Raw genomic sequence first — 25,089 nt, forward strand, 5'->3', positions numbered from 1 at the left:
GCAGAGCTTCTTTCTGTGATGCCATCTCCAGCGTCAAAACACCAGATATTTGTAACTTGCAGAAGGGGAACCTGAAAAAACAAATGGCTTTTTCGAGGGATAACACACTTATTGCCTTCATTCAATAAATCTGTATACTTTTTGGTGTTCTATGGAAAATAATTTAATTAACAACATTTTTCATGATCAGTAAATAAGTACTTCTGACATACAACCCCTCTCAGGCCTGCTTTATCCACACAACTTTCCCCAATATATTAAAGATAGGTGTGGAAGGTGGTACTGTGGTAATAACAAATGGGGAGAAATAAGTAACTAGGTAACATCTGTAAAACTCCTCAAAAACAAATAGTGTTTGGAACTGCCACTGGATCCATCAAGACCCATCTTCTGTTGAACAAGTCATTTTGAAGTCACAGAAAGCATGTTTCATTTGGTTTCAAACGCTCTTTCTTCTCTTGGGATGCTAGGCGTTCCAGTTACCAAGGATACAATACCTTCTGCTATATGTACACTTGCAGCAACTGCAATACTGTCAAAGTAGTGACCAAATAGACATACTATATTTCGTCAGTGAACAAACAGCAGCTGTTTAAAAATCAGTAATTCAGAGGAGTTTCATAATTTGCTTGAATTACAGATTCCAACCAACGGGAAGCCTAGAACTGTTTAACATGTAATGTACACAAAATACATTAAGGGTTACATACATTATGGTAAAAAAAAAAAAAAACTTAAAAAAAATCATTTTAGGATTCTGGAAATACAAACCACTCACCTTTCAGTTTTAGGGCTAATTACAATGTTATCAGCACAGATTGAAGGCATAAGATTGGGATTCATCATTATGCTTTTTAAGGACATGTATCTATACCATCAAGTCAGGCCATGCTAAAGTGCTTTGCACTTTCTTCGATGACATTTGGCATTCGGTGACTGTATAATTTCTGTTTTACTAAAAATAAAAATAAAAAAAAATTTAAAAGTTCAACTGTCCTGGTCCAGACACGCTTTTTGCCATCCTTGGGAACAAGGTACATTACCCCACCGACAGAATAAAAAATAAGCAAAAACACCAATGTCGATAACAAAAACTAATAACTGCTTGTGGTCCTGTCAAAAACTGTAGTATAGATGTTTTTACCTGAAATCAACATACGGTTCTATGAGATTCCAAAGTCATAGGACCTCGATTACCTCAACAAACCATATGTCACAGACCAGAGTAATTTACATAGCGGTTATCAAGCAATAATTCACAGCACAATGACACTTCAACCAAGAGAGGAACTCATTCAGACGTAACAACTACCTAACCCAGGACATACTACAAAGCAGCCAATCTGACATACTAAATCACAGAACAGTCAACCAGCATGACCCACAGCGCAGGGCCACGCATACTGAATAACTCTCGGCAGCCAGTTAGAGAAAATTAAAGAGCAGACAATCAAGCGCAGTAACGCTCAGCCACACAGTGGCAGACTAAACAGTCATCTGTTTAGAACAGAAGTACAAAAGTAGAAAACAGACATGAATGCAATAACTACATACAAAGCAGTCACAGTCATCCCCACAAGACAGACAGTGCAGAAACAACTATTACTAAAGGTTGTTCACAGTCACTGTAAGAAAGATGTAGAATGAAAGTACGCTGAAAGGAGGTCTGTGCCTGAAGTCATCAAAAAAATGAAGTAGGGATTCACAGGTGGCCAACGTGGTAAGAGCAAGAAGTTATGGGTGTGAATAAACAGTAACTTTCCCAAAAGAAAGGTCTGCTGTCTTGAGTGGTTGAGAACCAGCACAGTATACGTTTGCCACATCTGCACACAAATGAGGAGGGTAGGCAGAAAGGAGAGCACATCTCAGTGGCAACTGAACAAGCTGGACTGCATTTTAAACTCAACTACGACAGAAGCAGCACGCAACCCCTGTACCCATCCTGCCACGTATTACACTCCCAAAAGACAGATATGCAAGCCTCAGCAGTTGATTACATTTGGCAGGGCAACAGATGGGTATGTGGAAACAGTGCAGAAAGAGGGTCTTTTCCTTTCTTTATTGAAGTACAGAACAAGTGAGTAATTCATAGGTCTTCCAGCAGCAGCTCCCCAGACGTTGGGAAAGAGAATGAAAGTTCAGGGAGGGGTCAGGAGGCACTGGGGGAGTTTGCTAGTGTTCATGGTAAGCTATAGCTGAGAAGGAGCATCATGGAAGGAGATCAAGCTGGACTCCTGGCTGCCCACGGCCTTCTCAGGTAGCAGCGGGCTGGTGGGTTTGCTGCTAGCACCTTCATCCTCCTCCTCTTCCATGTTGGGCCATGAGGATTGGTCATCGACGCGTTGCAACCGCTCATTCAATGCTTTCAGGGCCAGCTGCCTGGAGAACAGAAAGACGAGGCACAGTTACAATATATGGAAGGTTTGTAGTGAAAATAATTGCAAACTCCTGACCCACAGAAGCCAAATGGAAACCATCAGAACGATGTTTTCCAGTATTACCGCCCTGAACCCAAAATGTATTTTTAAACAAGGTTTACTAAAGCAAACCTTGTCATGCATTCAGCTTCTTGGGATCGTGCTGGCAGTGCACACACCCTGGTTTATATCTTATATTACAAAGGTTATCCTCCAAAAACAAACATATTATTGCAAGGAAAACTGTTCTTACACAAATACTGCACCGCTATGCTTTAAATAACCTGTGAACAAGAAACGCTGATCCTAACATTTCAAGAAAAATATGTGCAATGGCATCAGTAATAACCAAAGCACTGAAAATGCCTTGTTTTTAATCCCCACACAATTCCAAATGATTTTCAGTATACAAAGAATTAAACTAGTGATGGGAGGAGTTGCAGATCAGAATCTATAGTTAGCATGCAGTAGAAACGGTACAGGTTTTCTGACAGCTCAAGTCTGCTCATGTTTGTGCCAAAAGCTATACACCCTGTTCAACGTTCACCAAGAAATTCATATTCTGAGACAGCTCCACTTCATGCTAGGGTGACCATATTTTGAGGAGCAAAAACCGTGACAGGTCAGACATAAAAGAAGGACTAACGACTTTACACTCACTTTTATATATGGCCTGTCACGTTTTTTTGCGTAGCTTTGTGAGTGTGTGCCTAAATATGTGTGTGTGTGTGTGTGTATATATATATACACACACACACACACACACACACACACACACACACACACACACACACACACACACACACACACACACATATATATACACACACACATTTACAAGACTATACATATAAAATTAGCTATGGCTTGACCTCCCACCCTGCATCCCCAACCCGCCCCCACCCAACTCTCTATGCCCCCAACTCCGTCTCGCTACTGGGAACAGACAGGGGACTGTGTTGCCTGACAGTAACAGATAAATTACTTAATTATTGCATACTTTGTAGGAGTCTGTTATAGGAGAGCATACCTTTAATTTGTGCTTCCCTAGATAATTTGACCTTAGTCCCAAAAACCGGGACATTTATGTAATAATTTGATCCTTGTCCCAAAAACCGGGACATTTGTTTACATTTGAGAGAAGCGTCGGGACACAGGGACAGTCCTCTAAAAACCGGGACTGTCCGGGGAAATCCGGGACGTCTGGTCACCCTTCATGTCCCCATACAAACAAAGACTAAAACATAAGTCACAGGTAAATCAGGTAACACACGTTTTTCAGGTTCACCTTACAAATCGGAGGTATCACCCCAGGTTTGCCGGGGTCAGGAAACATGGAAATCGCCCTCGGGTTTCACTCTCCGGTCAAACTGCTAATTTAGGTCACTGAGGCCAAGAAACAGGTTCCTTAGGTTGCATAGATTTTACAGGTTTCTGCAGCCTAAAGTCCAACTCAGACCACAAACATCTTTAGACCGTAACCAACATATCAATTCCTTCAGGTTTTCAATTCACAGCTAAAGGCACTCTGTTGTTGCCTCTTACCTTGAGGAGCTTTCTACACTTCGGCTGAGACGCCAGCCAATCCACTGCATTCATTGCTTCTTATTCACTCTGTGCAAACTTGTTCCCTAAAGCATACATTTACAGCGCTTAGTGGTGCAAACATGATCTGCGCCAAGAAAAACCCTCAGGCACTCTTGATGGCTAGCCAATCGTCCGAAGCGATACTAGTCTCAAGACATTCTTTAAAGAACTGGCACAACAAGCCTGACGAAAAACTGGAAATAAGAAGCAAACAAATTAGGGCATTGCTATGTGATTTGGCTGGGCATGCCTGGATGAGTCAGATTTTGTGCAGCGTGGTACCTGGCTTGCAAAAGCAAGGTGGGGCTAGGCGATTCTCTTCTCGAAAGGCATTAGTGGTCAGGACTAAACTCTGCATATATGAACTTTGTTCAGGTTGCACAGTTCTAAAACTAGAGATTAGGAGGGCTGTGAAACGCAACTATGCACACCACAAAAGTGTTCATTTTACAGCACTGTCGGATTGAAGAACGTATGTGAACCAGCACCCACACCTTGTGCAGCCTTGGGCAAAATAACTTATTTATCTGTGAGTGCTAAAGGAGGGCACAGCACGCATCTTTGGCTGGCTTTGGTACATAAACAAATCCTATTAAACAGAATAGAATAAATACTGCTTAGTTAATGAGGGGAGAACTCCAGCCATATTTCATTGCCTGTAGTTGCACCCCTCCCCATTTTTTGTATTTTTAACATTGAGGAGGATATATTCAAGTTTTAGAAATCTCACTGACCACAACTGCTCAGCCATGTTCCTAGAGCCAGGACATATTTAAACACCAGAACGAGAAAATAAAGCAAATAATGAATACATTTCTTTGAACGCTTTTTGAAGTGAACAAGTGCTGTTCAAGTTTTGTCCTGTGCAGGTCAAGGCTCTGCCCCTGTTTTGAACTAACTGTATTTCATGCTTCAGTCTGCTTTCTCAAGATAAATGCTGAGGATTAGTTTAGAACATAACTTTTCAGCTTAATTGTCCCAGAAAATAAACAGCTATGGACCTTTCCAGTATACACATGCTTTTCAAATCACATTTTCTGAAATGCCAGTCTTTTCTAGGGCGGTCACTTTTTATGTCAGGTGTTTTTATTTTATGGATATTAGATCTTACTCCTCTACTTCACTACTCATTCATGTATGCATAATGTCTTGTCAGCATTCACATCTGAAATATTTTCACTACTGCCACATTATTTCAGCGATATTTCCATTTGATTAGAGTGATGTACATACAGGAGGGGCAGATCCAAATGAAAATGTAAGAATAAGAACTGCTCACTACGTCAATTTTCTTTGAGTAGTATTGCAATTAAATTAATTTATGTCAATACTCTGGAAAAAAAAGAAATCAGCCATGGACCCAACCCTTGTCAAACTCCGTTTGACACCTGGAACTTATACCTGTTGCCCATCTCACTGATCCTGTCATTAGGTTTTTCCTAGACGGCGCATGCACTGTCTCTGCGAGGTATTTTCTTTACATACAGTGGGACTTACAGCCTACCCTTAGCTTACCATTTACTAGCATAACCGCTGCTCTTATTTTCTTTGTCCTGTTTGTCTTGGAATGCCTACATACGTCCTCTTTTTGTCTCTGTTCCACTCCTGGAGCATGGACCAAGTACCCTTGTTCTTCCAATGCTCCTGTTTTTGGAGCTACATTTTTTTGGGGTTCAAGAAGTGCTTGTATTTTCAGTCTGTCTCCAATATCCCAGTCCATATAGCTTCTATTCTCTTCCACTTTTTCCCTTCCATGTTTCTTCCTTTCCCTCCCACCATATTCCCCAACAATGTAAACAAATAGGCTCATATATGACAGCAAATAGGTCCTTTGTTGTGGCACAGAATACACATATCTGTGTACTGTAAGGGGTGACTGATTCTGTGTACCTTCCAAATAAAGAACGTCGCAATGTTATTTCTTTTTCCCCAAATACCATTTACTGAGTAAAACATTGTTTCTACTGCATTCTTCTATTCTGTCCAAAATGCAGTGCTCACTTGTGCGGTGCCTCTGTGAAACACTAACAAAATGAATGAGTGGCTTCTCTTCAGAGATTAAGGACCCCTTAGAACTTGAACTGAGGCTTTGACATAGGCCACTAATCGCATTCATCTACGCCAACACACTCTACTCTGTGCCACTGTATTCTGCACCACACAGTGCCACTCTTTGTCACTCTACCCCATTCCACACACTGCCACTCTAATCCACTGTACTACACTCTACGTCTGTCCACTCTATTTTACCTAACTCTACTCTACGCCATGCCATGCCACGTCACATTACTCTACTCTGATGCACAACATAGCTAAAAGACAGATAGTGGCAAAGCAAATAGCTCCCGCATAGGCAAAAACCTATTGGTTTGGCAATGCTTGTTTTTTTGCTAGTCACAACTATGAAATTCCCAGCAACTAATTTCAAGCTACAGGATTTTGACCCTGAGAGAGGAATCAACTGCAAGGTCACCAAAGGAGCATCAGATGTAGAAACTAACTTTTCCAAGGCATGCGTTCTTCAACTCAAAGAATGAATGGCAATCACAAACAAATGTCTTTCCCTACTAGCACTAGAGTGCTACTTCACCCTAAAACTGACAAGTTGTAGCTTTATTACAAATGTATACCGGGCAATAATGCAGACGGACATGTGGGCACCTATAACGTATACTTAGGCATGAAAATACAAAAGATATCTCCACAGATAACACAAAGAGGTACAAAATCACAAAGAAATTGACACCATGGATATATAAATAACTGCACCAAAGATCAGGGTGCAGCATATGGAAGAAAGATGGTACTATGCCAGCCTAAAGTACTCACAGGAGCACATACAAGGAGTTCTGTTTTCAATAAACTTGAAAGGCGATTCCAGTCATTTCTTGGCCCATTTTGAAGAGGAGATTTATGCAGCATTCAATTTTGAAACTCAACAATAGCATTATCTGAAACTATAAAGTCCCATGGTATTTCAATTCACTATTAATTAAAAAAAAAAAAATAATAATACTAATACTAATCAGACTGGAGACAGGTATCACTGGCATTAATCGTCTACGCTCCCAATAATAAACCTCCATGAACCCGAGTACACCATCACGTGGCATTCCCTTAATCTGAATGCCCATGAGACAGTGACTGAATTATGGCCATCAATCGCCCTGACCTTCTCCTACTTTTCCAAGTTTCACAACACGAGTGGGACTGCTTGGAGACATTTCTAATCTTTCGACAGCAACAAATCTTCTGCCTCTGTGAGTGCCTGACAGCCACTGGCAGTGTTCAAACTGGTCCCTGACCAATGCGTTAATTGCTCTACACAGTCTTTTGGAAGAAATAATTCTTCTAAAATCACCCTCTCTAAAAGGAAAAAAAAACGCTTTGATCTGATCCTACTACAGATTACTCATCATCCTCACTACTCCATCTGTCGAAAGAAGTGTGTTCTCCCAGATTTTGTTTGCTCAGTATTTTTTGTTCTTTGTGGACTAGGGAAAAATGGCCAACACTCCTGATATCCCGCCTTTTGCCACCAATCACTTCTTTCATGGCCTCTGCTACCATTTCTTCACCCAACCACTTATTTTGTATACCAGGGCTAGTGCTAACACATTGGGTTGACAGCCTAGTGAGGATGCTCCAAGCGCACAGGAAGGGGAATGTCACTATTTCAAATCCTGACACAGCTGACTCGGCCTTTCACCAATCTGAAGTTATTAGCATGCTTACAGACCAGTTGTATCCCAGATGACGCTATGCATATAAAAGGGATATTTTGACAATGTATTTTATCTTACCTGGGAAACCTCATGACTATTTTATTTAAACCAAAACTGAACAAATGGTTCTACTTAACACGAACCACTACTGAATGATTTTTTGACAGAAACTGTTCTATCTCTGCATGCTTCACTGTGGGTGTGAACCCACATATACAAGCATGTCATACGAGTAGCAAATAGTATGTACACCAGTGCACAGACACATCCACAAACAGAACGACACATAAGCAGCTGTATACACAACTGAGCAAGTGAATGGGAATTACACACAGGCTGACACACAAAATCAGAAACGCAACCAAGCAGAACAGCAACAAGTGCTATAAAATGGGACCTAATCGCTTGAGTTATAAAAGTGTGCCTCAGGAGTGCATTATCTTGCCCGTTCTGACTTGCTGTAGCTAATTATCTTCCTCTCGATCCTTTGGCCCTGTGCTGGAGCAGGAATACCAGATTTCTGCTGTTGCCTCAACCCTCGTTTGGACTCATCTGCACACTGCGTAGTCGCACTGTGCAGCCAACGTTCCTGGTAGAACCTGCGTGTAGCTGTTACCTGCAGTCTTGCATAGCATAGCAGCTTTCGCTTTCATCAAGAGAAACAAAGTATCAATTAGGGTTTAATGCAGAAATACAAATTAATTAAGAGGCTAAGCACGTGTTAAGTGGAAGACGTCTATGCTTCTACGGGGCAGTGTGCCGCTCGGTAGCAAACTCTTTTCAGTGAAACATAATACACTGAGTTGCCATATTGAATATACACCAAAAACAGCTATGTGAGTGAGTGCCTAACGTAAAGAACTAGATTGTGTCTTTTTAGTTAGAAGAATTGGCATCCTTATTTAAAGTTCCTAAAGCGGGTCAACCAATAATGGTGGAATAAGCTTCTTTAAACTCAGTAATCAAAATCTGTTATATGCAACCAAGCACACCCAAGAAAAAGTGAAAAAAATAACAAAACGTGGCAAGTACTGTATCAGGATGACAGAAAGATGTAGGTAAACACAAATGAGTTGTGTGGGATGCTTGCAAATAGTCTAGGACACTACCAATCACTCGGGCAGTATTACAGTCCATTGTTTTCCCCATTTATGTCACTCCAGAGACACACCAGCTATATGCAAATCAGCCATGGCACTGCTCCTACAGGAACAGTCCAGCACTAACTGCCAAGCCAGCATTGAGATACAGCTTGCCCCCGTGGCACAGTAAGCACAGGACTCACGTCTGAGAACAACCGGTGTACTTAGGGCACTGCGTTGAGGCGATGAGAGGAATGCTTATAAATATTATCTGGCACTGGCAATCGCTCAGGTGCATTGCAGTTCATCGTTTTTCACCCAGTATGCCACTCCAGATACCAGCTGTGTACAAATAGCGTTAGCTCTGGGGCAATGCTAACAGTAATTATGGCTAACATCTTAACACCCAGTGTGTTAAGCTAATGTACAAATCTAGGACACGCCTAACTCTGATGCATAAGCAGCAGCTATCTTTGAAGTCCACTTTCAAGGTTATTTGATTAAAACAATGATAGCTGAAGAAACCTGATGTCAATGTCATAGTAGAAAAGAAGAATAAAAGAGTGTTCCAATAGAAAAAGAACTAGACATGATAATGACAGCAAAAGCGTAAGCAGTCACAAAATACACTCAACAAGAATTACAGCTGTCTTCCAAATTGATAGTGTAGGTTTCATAAAGCACATTAGGTAGAGAAAAAAATGATGCTATAGAGGAGTGACTTACAGTTAGCCACAAATGCCAGTAAAAAAAAAAAAAAGAATTCTCCAAAAGTTGTACGCAGATCCCAAAATATGACAGACAAGCTACGCAAGTCACGTGTATCAAGAGAGCACTTCAAAACAAGCAAATTGCTGGACGGCGCTGACGCTCTCTATATTTTGTATTTTCCACTAACATGAGGTCTGGCATAAAACTAAAGATCTGTACAGTAACTAATAGGAAGGGACTAAATATCACCCAACGTATAGAACAAACCTGCTTTATGATTGTTAAGTTGAGCAGGGACAATCACCAAGTCCAGTGGAGGTACTTCATGACCGTTTGACATTCAACAGAAGAGTTTTGGCTATCCTGGTTTGAGGGGTGTATTCGTTAGTGGCTGTTGCCCCCATTTATCAGACAATGGTGAGTAACAGTTGCTGCCAGATATTAGTAGTTGCAGGAGCGTATACATTATCCCTGGAAGGGAGAGAGGACAACGGTCTGTATCCAACACAATCCTGCGCAGTCCCCGATAAATGGGGAGCCACCTTCTCGATGGAAAGTGGACTGTCTGGTTGTTAGATGCATGTCTGTGTGTGGAGTGTGTTATTCGAGGAGTTCATGCACAAGATGACTGCAGTGGATGCAGAACTCACTGCGTGAGCCTGCGGAAGGCTGTAGTTGCCTTCCAGGTGGCCTTCACAGTCTGTGGTAGTGGTAACCAGCATGCACTTTGTCACTGGTGCCTGCAGAGAAACCCCAGGTGTTTGAGGGTTAATACAACTATATTTCCCTGTTAATCTATTTTGCCTTAAGCTGTCTGAACGTTAGAAAAAGGACTGTTTGAAACAGCACAGAAAGCAGGTTTGTGAGGGACAGGGCGCCATTTGCGGGTTTCCAGTGTTGGGGTTAGGAACAAGGACTAGAATCTGGAAGAATAGTTTCTGTTCCACTTGAAATTAGGAAACAAACTGCACACATAGAGGACTGAAGTCAGCTCTTGGCCAAGGGTACAAAGAGCAAGGCCCAGATGAAAAGATGCACTGAGCACATCATGAAAGAGTAAGCCACAGAACAGTAGACCGTACAACCGAGATGGCATGAATAACCAAAGAAGCAACATCTGTCCCAGAGAGAGATAGGAGCTGCAGACATACATTCCAATTTTGTAACTAGGGGGTGGTGGGGTGCATTATTACTGATCTCCCTGCACATCCGTAATGCAAGGTGCAGATCCATCACTATCGGGAGGCAGTTTTTTTTTTCCCTTCTACAAGGCATAGAATCCTAGTGCCTGCAGTTGAACGCCCAGGCTTAGAAACAGTCTGAATGTTGCCTCTGCTATTTCCACACAAGATATCCAAGTCCTCAGTCAGTTTGCCACGGACCTCAAGCCGCAATTCCAAAATGTGCACTATGATAAGTTATTTTCTGAGACATCAACCCCTGAAGTCCGGTAAAGGGATTCAATATTGTTCGGGATGCTTTATTTATAATAGGGCCCAGGTCCTTTTCAAATGTTTGAGACTAGTTGTGCCATCAAACGATCAACCGCACCTCTGTGCATCTGGACCCCTCGGAGCTTGGTTAACTATACTAAGGAATTAACAATAACTTATATTTAATACTGTCAAATAATATTTTATACTTGGCTAGTACTGGCTGGGTTTACAGGTTTTGGACTTTTTTGACCGAAACTCAGCGACCCCAGCTCAAATTCATTGAGTCGTCCAGCTCTGCACACATGACAGTGGACGAACTAGGACAGGTTCCCAAGCTTGGTAGATAGTTGTCTTATGCCTCATAGCTTGACTTTGGAGGACCTCGTGGTATTTAAACCTACTGCATAGCAAGTGATAGCTCTAAATTTGGTTAGGGTCGTGCCTCTGCCTCTGCCTCAGAAGGCGTTAGTAACTGTGTATATGTAATTATTTACATTTGTTTATTCAACACACCCAATATGAAGTTAAGGAACACATAGATCACTGGGCCTCTCCCCCTGGACATGACCGATCTAATCAGAATACAAACTTGATGTAATACATGGACATTTCACAGTCAAACCCACCCACAGGAAGGAAACTGCTACCGCCCATTTGGGGAAAATGAGGAAAGCGGAGAAAGCAAACAATAAAAATATTATGTTGAATATCCTACTAAACAATTACAAGTATGATTGTTCCACAAGTCCATTCCTCCAGAGGATAATCCCCATGCTCGGAAATCCAGCCATGAACAATAATATACAAGCAGGCCTATGTTTAACTTGGGGCAGTGACACTTGCAGATTCCACTTGCGTAAAGGCATAGTGCTTTCCTCATGTTTGATCTTGGACTTTGATGAGAGGCCTACTGGAGCAACTATGCCCTTTACCACCAACTTCTCACTGGAAGCCATCACAATTCCATCAGTTGTATTTCCTTGCCATGCAGTATTGATGCTTTCAAGGGAGGCATTATACAGGTTTACAAGAACCTATAACCGCTACCCAGATAGCTCTAGAGTTCAGTTTTTTTTTTTTTTTTTATTCGTTCTCCAAAAAGGTCACTGGTATTGACAGAGACAACTTCATAACACAAAGAGTTTCTTCCCCGCCTAGAAACTCCAAATCAGCATCCAACTTTACAATGCAGTCTACTGCCTAAGTCTTAAAGAAGTGAGTTCATTACCTCAGAGAAAATGTCTAACACTGGATCTTTTACTGCTGTTGCTCAGTTTGCTGTTGCCTACAGGGTCTGTTCCACACTATTTACTCTGCTGGAGAGTCTCCCTAAAGAATTCTGGACTGATTTAAATGTTACTTCAATTGCTTTTTTCTTCTCTAGATCAGCATGAGGAGCGAAAACTTGACTTGAGCAGAGCACTTTCGTCAGGTGTATGTGCCGATTCCTTGAAAGAGTACAGCCTGCTGACTACTGTTGTTTCTTGCCGGCAGTGCTTCAGGTAGTAAAGATTTTTTTGTGCTGTTTTTTTTTTGTTTTTTTTAAATAAACCAACCCAGAAACTACCTCATGTTATCTACCACAATACGCCACCTACAAATGATGGCACACGGTCCACTAATTTTTTTTTTTGGGGGGGTGGAAAGCAGGTAAGGAAACTGGTCATAAATTATTTTGTCACTAACCTTTTAAGCATGCTTGATGAACTGTTCATGTCAAGAGCACTATCTTTGATATGAACGATTTTTCTAGCACACTAAGAAAAAAATCCAGGGGTGCTGAAGTCCACTAGACAATCAGCGACAAAAATAACAGGACAGGGTGGGTGCGGCACACCCTAGCATCAGTAGTTCCCTACCCCAAAATGGTCCCAACAATCTTTTTGCCTATGCTTAGAAGGCAGATGCAGGGGGAGTGAAGGTGAGATTAGCTTACCCCATGTCTGCAGCTCCTCCACCTTAAGGGGTGCAGAACGCTCACTAAACACCAGGGATCATATATTTTTTTTTTTAAGTGTGGCTGCAGGTGATTGGCCCAGCCACACAAATGGGGTACCGTTTTAATTGGGACAAGTATGGTAATGCTGGGTGGTAGGAATTTTAAAGATCCTCGCAAATTCCAGAACTTTTCCATCACAGAAATGTGAAGAAAATAAGCAATTTATGTTGAAGTTTGAAGATCATTCAGGGTAAGAAAAGATAGTGGGATCCATGCACGTCACATCACTCTAGACTCTCTCGGGTGTCCAGTTTTCAGAAATGTTTAGTTTTAGCAGATTTCTGTGAGGTGGATAAGCACGGGACCAAATACAAGAGCAACCCACATGACCAAAATAGGTAATCTTGCAAGGTAAATATAGGTTAAAAAAATTTAAAAAAAACACACACACAAAATAGTTAAAAAAATTAACTGCCACATAGGAAAATGCAAAAATTATGTTTTTTTTGTTCTTTAAAAAAAAAAAAAAAATTTAAACAACTTTGCTTGTTCCTGGAGCTTCATCGATGGAAATACTAGAGCAGCAAACCTTTTGGTAATACCATATATTGGGGTTGGGGGACATACCCGAAGGGGTTTATCATTTCTTTCAAAATTGTACTCTTGGTATAGCAACTGAACTGTAGTTTCTTTAGTTACTGTACATGCCTTTATTTGTGAATACAAATAACGCCATTAACATAATGAACTGACTTCTGCAGTTCTGTTTCCTTGGCCAAGGTACTACGAAAGTATATTCCTCCTTGTGCAGCCAGCTGGCTTTTCACTTCAACCCGGGTGCCATTTGGCCAGTTCTCGGCATTCTTTCTTCCATTCTCGGAAAGCGCTTCAGTCAGCTACCACCTCTCTCAAGTATTCAGTTGCTTAATGCAAACATTAATTCTTTTGGCAGTAAAACTGCCCTGGACTTCTTTGTATACTTCTTTAATTAAAAAGCTTACTATCACAAATCATTTTTGGGATGCAATAATTAAGTTAGGGCACTTTGATAAACCTCTTGTGTTAAAGAATGGAGAGGATGGAAAAATGTCACTAGCCTACCTCTAATACTGTCCGTTCTTTTGTTCTAGCGCCTGGGCGCAAGTTGGCAGCTGTGTGCTTTATAAATATGACTGACTGATTGATTGATATCTTTAAGGTGCGAGCTAGACTTACTGACGATGGTGCGGTTGGCACAATAAGCCCAAGTAATTTCCCGGAAAACTGCCAAATAAATTTCAATATATTACATCTTCTCAGATATTCCTGAGACGAACTTATTCTAGCTGTGCTGCTCCTGAATGCTTTCGCCTTTCAAACTTTAAAGGACATTTCCTGTTATCACTAAAAACAAACATGAAGCTCAATTTCCAAGGTAAACATAGCCATGGCTGATGGGCATAAATCAAAAACAAAAAAGAGAATGAAGAGATGGTATGGAATAGGTTACTGGATAGTGTAGCAAAGTGAGGTGTGTGGATGAGAGACTCCCTACAGACAAATTAGTTAGAAAGACCTGGGATATGAGTGATAAAGACTTTTGGGCAAGTCCGAGAGACCCAAGTGGTAATAGGCAAGAAAGTGAATGCATAGAAACAGGCAATGGACAAAGACCACCCAAATAAGTTTCAGAGATCTCAGAAAGACTAGAGACTTTAGTGAGCGACAATGATTCAACAGGGGTGAGCATGAAGCCTCTACAAGAATAAGTAGGATAGGTGCAAGGAAAGAGAACATACCAAAAAAAGAATAAAATTAAAAAACTAAATATCACACTTAGAAAGTGTGTATATAGCTGTTTTGGTGTGTGAACGGAATAAATGGGTATTAGGGTATAAACTGCAGTAGTTACTTGTAGGTATTAGTACAGAGTTTGTGGCAGCGTTGCTAGTGTAAAGATGGTAAAGGTACTGCAATATATAGGTGGGGTAAAGGTAATAAAACATTTGGGATATGGAGGAGTAGAGGCACTAAAGTATAGGTGGGGTGAAAGCATTAGGATATAGGTAAGAGTAAAAGTACTAGGGTGTGTTAGGAGCAGAGTACAAAGGATACAGGCACTAGAGTTAAGGCAGGTAAGAGGTGCTAGGATCTAAGCAGCTGTAGATGTACTAGGATATTGGCAGGGTCATGAGGTGTCCAGGTACAGGTCAAGGCATTAGGATATAGGTAGAGTGTGGCACTGGAAGATACACAGATAAATAGAGGGAGAGGTACAGTTATCAGGGAATAAGCGGGTAGAGGTACTGGGTTATAGGACGAAGGGCTAGGGGACTGTGAGAGTGATTAGAATATCGGGGCGGCAAGGATATGGTGCAGGTGGAAAGTAGAAAGAATGTAGGTATGAGTAGAGACATAAGAGTATTGCAGAGATAGAAAAAGTAGTGTATGGAGTACTGGTGTGAACGGGTAGGAGTAGAGGCAGATAAAAATTTAACAAATGGAAAAGTTCTTGCTCGGTTTGTTTAACAGAGCACTAAAATATATTTTGAGTCAGTTTTTAGCTGGCTCAACTTGTAATTTGTACTATTTCTCACATCTGCTAAATTACAAACCTTGTGTATGTGTTTTTTTATGGGCGCGCTAAATAGCACACTATCCTGTGGGGCACTTGTAATGAAGCCTTATGTGACTGGGGATATAGACCTCCCCAATTATCAATTGGTCTTTAACTCGCAATAATTGACAACTCGAGTTGTTAGATTTACAGGCAAAAACTGTTACCTTCACCTTAATAAAATGACACTGCTGTAATGGAACTTGTGGCCAATCTAAGTATTTTCAAAATAAACACAGTTTAAATTACACTGCATCATTACTGTGCAATCAAGCATTATCATTATAGCGCAAAAAAATTATTATTTAAAGCTTCACTGAGACGAACTGAACAGGTACCACATCAGCATCATCGGTGCAAGCTTCCTTCACTAACAGCAGGCACAGCATATAAAGCAGGTCAAACTTATGTCACAAAAAAAAAATACGTAAAGGACATCATTGCAAGCAACAGTGCAAGTGTCACCCCCACATAATAAGAAAAACGATCGAGCAATTGCTTCAGCACGTAGGGGAATAGGCAAGTTCTCTCAAAACATGATTGAAGAAAATCAATTTGCATAGTACCATGGAGACGCAGGGGGTTCAGAGGCGAGGAGGCCCAAAGGGTTGAGTGAAGAAGATGTAGGAATGGAGGTTCAGAAAATGAAGAGCCCGACACCTGCCCTTGTACAGGCAGGGGGCCATAAGGATGAGATGTAACCATCGAAGGGCAAGTGGACAGGGAAGAGTCACAGGCACAATAATGGCACGGTCGCAAAGGCTAGGAAGGTTGAGGGAAGCATAGAGGGTGACAGGGTAAATAGTTTGTCATAACCACGGGTACAAAGGGAGGTACACAGGCATGGGAGACACAGGAGGGTGGGGGGGTAGGGAGAAATGTACGAGTTAAGAGGCAGTAAAGGTCTGCGGGATTTCAACAGAAATCATGGCGGGAAGCAAAGTGTGAAAAAAATGGGGAACAAAGAAACACAGCCATAGGAAGTGGGGTAAAGAAGCAACAAAAGTGTGTCAAGGATGTTCAGTGCAAAGAGCTGTTTTGGCGAGGAGAAGCACAGGCAAGAGGCTCGGGTGACTGACTGAACAAGGCAGGACAGGGAGGAGTATGAAGAGCAAACGGAAGGGAAAGGAGTAGGAGGGTCAGTGAAATGGGCAGGAAAAACATGTTCAGGGCAACCATGAGCGAAAAGAATAAGAAAAGAAGAAGGAAAAAAAAAAAAAAAAAAAAAAACACACACACACACACACACACACACACGCTGATCTTAGGAGGTACACAGCCCATGTTGCAATGGTAATGGAAGCCCCTTACCATACACAAACATCACAACATGGGTTACATTTGTGCAATCTTACTTACGGACACACACGACCAGCAGCAATGAAAACTCTCAATACAGCCACTGAACATTACAGGTAGCTGTGCAAACTTTTCTCACTTACACAAAAGTTAGAACATCGGCACGCTTCCCTTATTCTTGAGTGCTCGTACTGAATGGCTTCAAAGTGGGTACAACAATATGACAAGGTTAAAGGGAGAGTAAAATGAATACTGCGGAGAAAACAGGAAAATTATTAAGTTAGCAGAAAAGAGGGTGTGGCGGTGGACTGCTCTGCATTAGCCAATCAGTGCTGCTTGTCCTGCATCTGGAGCACTGCGGCTTGTACATGGCAGTGGCATCGGGAACTCCTGCAGCAGAAGGGTGTCCTTTGTTACTAGAGAAGAGCAGCAGTGTAGGGCTCACTAGGTCAGTTGCACACTGCCACTTTTGCTTGACTCACAAGGCATCTGGAACTCCTGCATCTGCACGGCCGCTTCTGTACCTGTATACATTTAAGGTTCGCCCGGCATACCCTGCAACCGGACTGTCTTCCAATTGGCAGAGGAGCCAAGACTTGACTCACAAGGGCCTCGAGTATATTGTGGGCCAAAAGGAGTAGGAATACGTATCCTTACAGCAGAGGTATTCTTTGGTATAACTCAATTGGGATGGAGTACAGCAGTCATGAGGCCATTTCTGAAACAAGCATTCGCAAAGCCAAAAGGTCTTGCATTGGCAGTCATCTTTTTGGCTTTGTCAATGCTTGCTTGGTTATGTTTTTGTAAAACAATATCGTTTGTCAATTTAGAGAACCGCCGCACTAGATAAAAACAAACATTATTCGGTCTTTGAAAACATACATTATCTTAGCAGGCCCTGGCACAGAAGAGAACTACTTTGTGCGTGGATGTGCTTTTTGTGAAAGGGTAAGATGTCACTCAGTGACCCACTGCCATATACTGCAGCGGGTAGAAGAAAATGTGAATGACATAACAGACCCATGCATGAGGGTGGTTGGCTGAAAGCCCTTAGTAGTATAGTGTAAGGAAATGCCTCCTTGGCATGGTTACCCCCTGACTTTTTGCCTTTGCTGATGCTATGTTTTGAATTGAAAGTGTGCTGAGGCCTGCTAACCAGGTCCCAGCACCAGTGTTCTTTCCCTAACCTGTACTTTTGATTCCACAATTGGCACACCCTGGCATCTAGGTAAGTCCCTTGTAACTGGTACCCCTGGTACCAAGGGCCCTGATGCCAGGGAAGGTCTCTAAGGGCTGCAACATATCTTATGCCACCCTGGGGACCCCTCACTCAGCACAGACACACTGCTTACCAGCTTGTGGGTGCTGGTGAGAACAAAACGAGTAAGTCAACGTGGCACTCCCCTCAGGGTGCCATGCCAACCTCACACTGCCTATGCAGTATAGATAAGTCACCCCTCTAGTAGGCCTTACAGCCCTAAGGCAGGGTGCACTATACCCTAGGTGAGGGCACCAGTGCATGAGCACTGTGCCCCTATAGTGTCTAAGCCAAACCTTAGACATTGTAAGTGCAGGGTAGCCATAAGAGTATATGGTCTGGGAGTCTGTCAAACACGGACTCCACAGCACCATAATGGCTACACTGAAAACTGGGAAGTTTTGTATCAAACTTCTCAGCACAATAAATGCACACTGATGCCAGTGTACATTTTATTGTAAAATACACCCCAGAGGGCACCTTAGAGGTGCCCCCTGAAACCTAATCCAACTACCCGTGTAGGCTGACTAGTTCTAGCAGCCTGCCACACTCGAGACATGTTGCTGGCCATATGGGGAGAGTGCCTTTGTCACTCTGTGGCCTGTAACAAAGCCTGCACTGGGTGGAGATGCTAACACCTCCCCCAGGCAGGAGCTGTAACACCTGGCGGTGAGCCTCAAAGGCTTACCCCCTTTGTTCCAGCACCACAGGGCACTCCAGCTAGTGGAGTTGCCCGCCCCCTCCGGTCACGGCCCCACTTTTGGCGGCAAGGCCAGAGGAGATAATGAGAATAACAAGGAGGAGTCACTGGCCAGTCAGGACAGCCCCTAAGGTGTCCTGAGCTGAAGTGACTAACTTTTAGAAATCCTCCATCTTGCAGATGGAGGATTCCCCCAATAGGGATAGGAATGTGACCCCCTCCCCTTGGGAGGAGGCACAAAGAGGGTGTACCCACCCTCAGGGCTAGTAGCCATTGGCTACTAACCCCCCAGACCTAAACACGTCCTTAAATTTAGTATTTAAGGGCTTCCCTGAACCTAAGAATTTAGATTCCTGCAACTTACCGAAGAAGAAGACTGCTGAGCTGAAAAACCCCTGCAGAAGAAGAAAGAAGACACCAAATGCTTTGGCCCCAGTCCTACCGGCCTGTCTCCTGCCTTCTAAAGAAACCTGCTCCAGCGACGCTTTCTCCAGGACCAGTGACCTCTGAATCCTCAGAGGACTGCCCTGCTTCAAGAGGAACAAGAAACCCCCGAGGACAGCGGCCCGGTTCCAAAAAGACTGCAACTTTGTTTCAGAGGAGCAGATTTAAAGACCCCTGCAATCCCCGCAAGAAGCGTGAGACTTGCAACACTGCACCCGGCGACCCTGACTCGACTGGTGGAGAAACAACACCTCAGGGAGGACCCTCCGGCGACTCCGAGACTGTGAGTAACCAAAGTTGTCCCCCCTGAGCCCCCACAGCGACGCCTGCAGAGGGAATCCCAAGGCTCCCCCTGACCGCGACTGCCTGACTCTAAAATCCCGACGGCTGGAAAAGACCCTGCACCCTCAGCCCCCAGCACCTGAAGGATCGGAACTTCAGTGCAGGAGTGACCCCCAGGAGGCCCTCTCCCTTGCCCAGGTGGTGGCTACCCCGAGGAGCCCCCCCCTTGTCTGCCTGCACCGCTGAAGAGACCCCTTGTTCTCCCATTGAATCCTATTGCGAACCCGACGCTTGTTTGCACACTGCACCCGGCCGCCCCGCGCTGCTGAGGGTGTACTTTCTGTGTGGACTTGTGTCCCCCCCGGTGCCCTACAAAACCCCTCTGGTCTGCCCTCCGAAGACGCAGGTACTTACCTGCTGGCAGACTGGAACCGGGGCACCCCCTTCTCTCCATTGAAGCCTATGCGTTTTGGGCACCACTTTGAACTCTGCACCTGACCGGCCCTGAGCTGCTGGTGTTGTGACTTTGGGGTTGCTCTGAACCCCCCAACAGTGGGCTACCTTGGACCCCAATCTTAACCCCGTAGGTGGTTTACTTACCTGCAAGAACTAACAATACTTTACCTCCCCCAGGAACTGTGAAAATTGCACTGTGTCCACTTTTAAAACAGCTTATTGTGTTTTATGTAAAAAGTATATATGCTATTGTGATTATTCAAAGTTCCTAAAGTACTTACCTGCAATACCTTTCAAATGAGATATTACATGTAGAATTTGAACCTGTGGTTCTTAAAATAAACTAAGAAAATATATTTTTCTATAACAAAACCTATTGGCCTGGATTTGTCTCCGAGTGTGTGTTCCTCATTTATTGCCTGTGTGTATGTACAACAAATGCTTAACACTACTCCTTTGATAAGCCTACTGCTCGACCACACTACCACAAAATAGAGCATTAGTATTATCTCTTTTTGCCACTATCTTACCTCTAAGGGGAACCCTTGGACTCTGTGCATACTATTCCTTACTTTGAAATAGTGCATACAGAGCCAACTTCCTACATATAGTATACATTGAATTTTAGTAAAATTGAAAGATCTTCGCTAACGAAAGACAAAAAACTAGCACTGGCAAAACCAATTGGCCTGGCATTGGCTGGCAACTTTTGGCTTTGCAAATATTTTTGGGATGGTTTTTGTTGAACTGTTCAAGGTGACTACTTTTTGTGCGTAAGTAGATATTGTGCAAGAGTTGAATGCAGCCACGCACCCAGAGGCAAGCAAATGGCTAAAGCAGACTGACTGTGCGCATGCTACACTCTGTGGTCTTGGGATCATAAGTGTGAATGACATTACAGACCAGTTTATGAAGAGAATGGGGTGAAAGCTTTAACACTAAAGTATTACAATTAAAATGTCTCGGTGATTGTCAGACTTAAAATCGAGAGGGAAGGTGGTTGTTATTTCCAATTGCATGCTTAATAGTCGTTAACATGAAAGAAGGACTACAATGAGGCAACCATTAGAGCTATTGCTGCCTGCAATAAGTGCTAACAAGTATCTCCACTGTAAAAATAACAAAGCAGCAGTTCCATTAATTGTAAGAAAGTGCCAACATTACACAAGGAGGGCGTTTCATTATCCATTCACTGCAAACGACACTCCTTTGCCAACACACCTATATTTGATAGATCCAGCTACTTCCTTCCAAATAATCGATTTCCTGAGAGACACATTTTAATAGGTTCCCCTGCGACGGGGCCTAATAAACAAAAAGGTTAAAAAAATATAAATATATATATATATATATATATATATATATATATATATAAATAACACAACATAAAAAATAAATAATAATAGAAAACAAACCTTTCCTGAAAATACTTCCTCCTATTGATATCGGACTGGTTTATAAGCTATGGATATCACGTAAGGATATTTTAGTTTTTCCCCCTGTACTTCTGAGGACAGTATGATGCACTGAGCTATTTGCCACACAATCATTCGGAAAGAACAAGAAACCAAGGCATATTAATACACTCGTAAATCCTCCACTTAATGCCATAAGAAAGCTGTTATCTGTTTGGTGTATCAAAATGTAGAAGTGTGGCTTTAGCCAATGCAACACGGAATGCCATATTTCATACAAGGGTAGTTCCCGGAAATAGCAATTTGTAAATTATGCTGTACGAAGTGTATGTACACAAAAATTGGTTTCAGTCTGCCTCTTAAGGGGAGGTGATTGAAAGATGGTGCTAGATATCCCAGTGGCACAGTGAGCCAGTTTTGATCAACGGTTTTTAACCCCGTTTTTAAAAAACAGGTTTTTCAGTTCTGACTGCAATAGCCAATATATTCCAAAATCATGCTTACTTTGTTAACTAATAACATCTAGCTGCACCTCGAAAAACTACTTTACTCAAAACATGCTTATAAATGCCACAAAATATTTCAAATTGAACTCAGATTATATATATCACGCTAACTGCATAATGTATAAATTTATACCATGTGGGAAATCAAATAAATGAGACAACCTTGCCTGCTAAGGCAGGTTACGTTTCACTTTTCCGCTGGAACGTGCATGCCCTGACTGCAAAAAGTACAACATTCCTTATTTATGACATGACTTCAAGGCACATAGTAAATTATGTATAATTTTTAAATTATATCTAGGGTCACTCTAAATCAGACATTCTACCATGCCTATTTAAAGGTTTGTTGTTGTTTTTTTCCATCTGCCCTATTGCATGACATGACGGAACAAATAATACATTCTACAAGGGTATTAACACACTTCACTTATACAAGTGGAATTGTAAGTGATGAATTCTAGTACCTTCTCCGTTCAGCATCTTGAGGGTCGGTCCCTGGCAAACTGATGGTGATAGAGGATGGAGCACCAACATCATATCGCTTCACTGTTTTCCGACAGATGCGCACTTTCACCAAGACACCATGCACCAAGTTGGCAACCAGTCCCACAAGAGGCTGCAGAATCTCTGGGAAGAATGTGGCAAACGCAAAATGATCAGACATGTCTCCGCGACCCCGGCTGTGCCTTTGGTAGAAACGCAGGTACACCCAGCTTGACAGCACCCCAAATCCATAGGATGCCAGCAGATTGCTCTCAATCAACGTAGTTAATCGCAAAATAGCCAGTATCAGCAGCAGGAGCATTGGAACTACTTTCATACGAACTTGTGGGACCTTAAGGACGATGCTATCACCCATGGTTTGTTTGAGTGCAACCATGACCCCTGCGAGAAACCCCAGGACACCATGGATTTGGATATTAAACAGGTATGCCAGATTGAAAGTAGCTACATATGTTAGAAGGTATGAAAAAGCGCCCAGGATACCCACAGAAATGTTGACTACTGCAAAAAATATTAACAGTTCTAATGCCCCCCAGAGAGGTTCCAGGAGCCGACCAGCTACTACAACTGTGGCCAGGCTTACACCTACATCCCAGATGTGTTTCTCCACCACGCCATGCGTAACAAGTGTCCATATCCAGAAGTTGGGTGGGAAAAGGAATCCAGGGGTCACACCTAGTGTAGATACAGTGTCAACCCCAAAGGTGAGCAAATACAATAGAAGGACTGTGGCACAGATCGACTTCACCACTACACTTGTGCTGGCTAGTACAGCCAAGAAGTGCTGCTGGGCGACTGGGAGATATCGGTTCATTATTTTTTTTTCTTAAAAATCAATGTACAAAAAAGGAAAAATGTCATTCGCTACAGCCAGTTTGGAAACTCATAAGAAGTTTTAGCAGATGCAAAGTTAGGATTGCCAGGAGTTGTATCCGCTCACAAGGTGTGCTAGCCAAAAACACGTTTCTGTATTACCCCAAAATGAGGCGGTCTTGTGCTAATACCACACTTTCTCCTCCAAGTAACACGATCGGTCCACTGTGGTTCTGCTTCTAAACAGTTCTCCTGAGGACACTGTTACCTGGCTTACTGTGGCTTGGCACCATCAGTTCGAGATGGACTGCAAAAGCGCCGCCATGTTATTCTCGGTATTGTATATTATTTCAGGCTCAAAGTTTTTCTCTCACAGATTTCACTATTTTCTTCAAACACAAGTAGGGGCTGTACAGATTCACAGCTGGAGATTCCTTAATCAAGGTTTGTGGAAAGGCTCCTGTCCAGTTTAGCAGGTGAAACGTTTCTGGTAGGGATCGTCAACAAGAACCAGTGCCTGTGAGGATGAGATAACAACACGCATGAGAAGGGTAAGAAGCTGCGAGGAAATGTAATTTAGTATCCGGGGCGGGCATCAATTAAGGTTGGAATGGCTAGCGGTACACTTAACTTAGCCAGGGTGAAGAAAGTGGAACTCCACGTTAAGACTTACAAAAGAAGTGACGAAGGTGCAGGTATTCGTGTAAGTTAGTAGATTTGGACACTGCGAGCGAGGAATGAGCAATGCCTGGGCGCAGTAGTACTTGGGAGAAATATCTGGCATAGGTGTGGCAGCGCCTGAGTGAAGAAGTAAAAAGCACTTTTGAAGAAACGTCAATGGGGCTGGAGGGTCCGGCGAAGGTCAATTAGAAATAAAGGGGGCAAATAAGTACTACAACTGCAGTGACTGCAAAGAAGCGATCCCACACCCTCCCCGGCTGTCCCTCCTTCTTCCTGTTTAGGCCTCGAAGACAGGGCCGCCTGTGCTCACCCCGCCGGGCGCAGCTCTCCCGTTCCCCGGTGGCTGGACTCAGGAGAGGCCGGGTCTCGCAGACGTCTTGCTGTGGTCTCAGGAGGCCCGGGTGTTTCTCCTGGGCCCGGGCGGAACTCCGGGCGCAGACAGTCCCTGCTGGCACCGTCACTGCCCGCACACAAACAGGGCTCTCAGCGCCTGCGCAGCCCACTTGTGGCGCTCTGGGAAGTGTAGTCCAATGCTTCTTGACAGCTAGAGTGTAACTTCATCGATTGGCTAGAATTGATGAAATAGAAAGAGGACAAGGAAGTCAGCGTTTTATCAACGGGATGCGGGGGACATGTTGAAATGGGAACGCATTTATAACAATACAATAATGAATTTTAAAAAATCGAAAATTTACATATTTCGACTAGAAGAGAAAATGTAATTTCTTACCAACACATACAAGACCACGGCAGTTAAACTTAGCATTAGTTTAGTTCTAAATAATAATTCTCAAGAGCTTAGGCATTGGTACTAACAATTTTCTATTCAAATACCTTTATCGAAAGAATACAAAATCGTCACAAATAGAGAACAAGATTTCACGAAACTTGGAAAACATTTAAGTCCAAGCTGACCGGGGTTCAGTGATACTGTTTTTTTAATATTTCAGTTGGCTAGCCTCTGTTTCATGCATGGAGGCAAGAAAACCTTAGGCGTGTCCGGAAGAGTATACGTTCTACCCACCAAAGAGAATAGACGAACGACTTCGGTGGAATCAACCAATCGGAATGTACATCTGGCGACCACTTCCAAAAATTAATTTTTAGCTGCCAAGTTTCCAGTGTGCCGATGCTCATGCGTGACATTTCCATATTTTAGCATGTTGGGTGACATTTCTTTGCCACACCTGTGACACTTTGAGTGACATATTATTGTGAGTGATAGAAGCGGTTATGAT

The 25,089-nt window shown here is 42.8% G+C and overlaps 1 protein-coding gene across 2 annotated transcripts; it reads right to left on the bottom strand.

The window, feature by feature from the left end:
* Positions 1 to 2,044: 2,044 nt before the first annotated feature.
* TMEM115 (transmembrane protein 115) lies at positions 2,045 to 24,365 on the bottom strand. Of its 2 annotated transcripts, XM_069206760.1 has the most exons (4): positions 24,162 to 24,365; positions 23,844 to 23,968; positions 22,318 to 23,687; positions 2,045 to 2,379 (listed from the first exon to the last, which is right to left on the bottom strand). In XM_069206760.1, the coding sequence occupies exons 3-4, from the start codon at positions 23,169 to 23,171 to the stop codon at positions 2,190 to 2,192; spliced, it is 1,044 nt and encodes a 347-aa protein (XP_069062861.1). In that variant the 5' UTR covers positions 23,172 to 23,687; positions 23,844 to 23,968; positions 24,162 to 24,365; the 3' UTR covers positions 2,045 to 2,189. The 2 variants fall into 2 exon arrangements, with proteins under 2 accessions (XP_069062861.1, XP_069062860.1); XM_069206759.1 differs by lacking the exon at positions 23,844 to 23,968.
* Positions 24,366 to 25,089: the final 724 nt, after the last annotated feature.

Source organism: Pleurodeles waltl, chromosome 9, assembly GCF_031143425.1.
Source record: "Pleurodeles waltl isolate 20211129_DDA chromosome 9, aPleWal1.hap1.20221129, whole genome shotgun sequence".
NCBI lineage: Eukaryota > Metazoa > Chordata > Amphibia > Caudata > Salamandridae > Pleurodeles > Pleurodeles waltl.

Excerpts from the sequence above, each read along its gene's own strand:
- TMEM115 (XM_069206759.1), bottom strand. The coding sequence starts at position 23,171 with ATGAACCGATATCTCCCAGTCGCCCAGCAGCACTTCTTGGCTGTACTA. Across the intron at positions 2,380-22,317 it reads CAAGATGCTGAACGGAGAAG|GCAGCTGGCCCTGAAAGCAT; the intron begins GTACTAGAATTC and ends TCTGTTCTCCAG.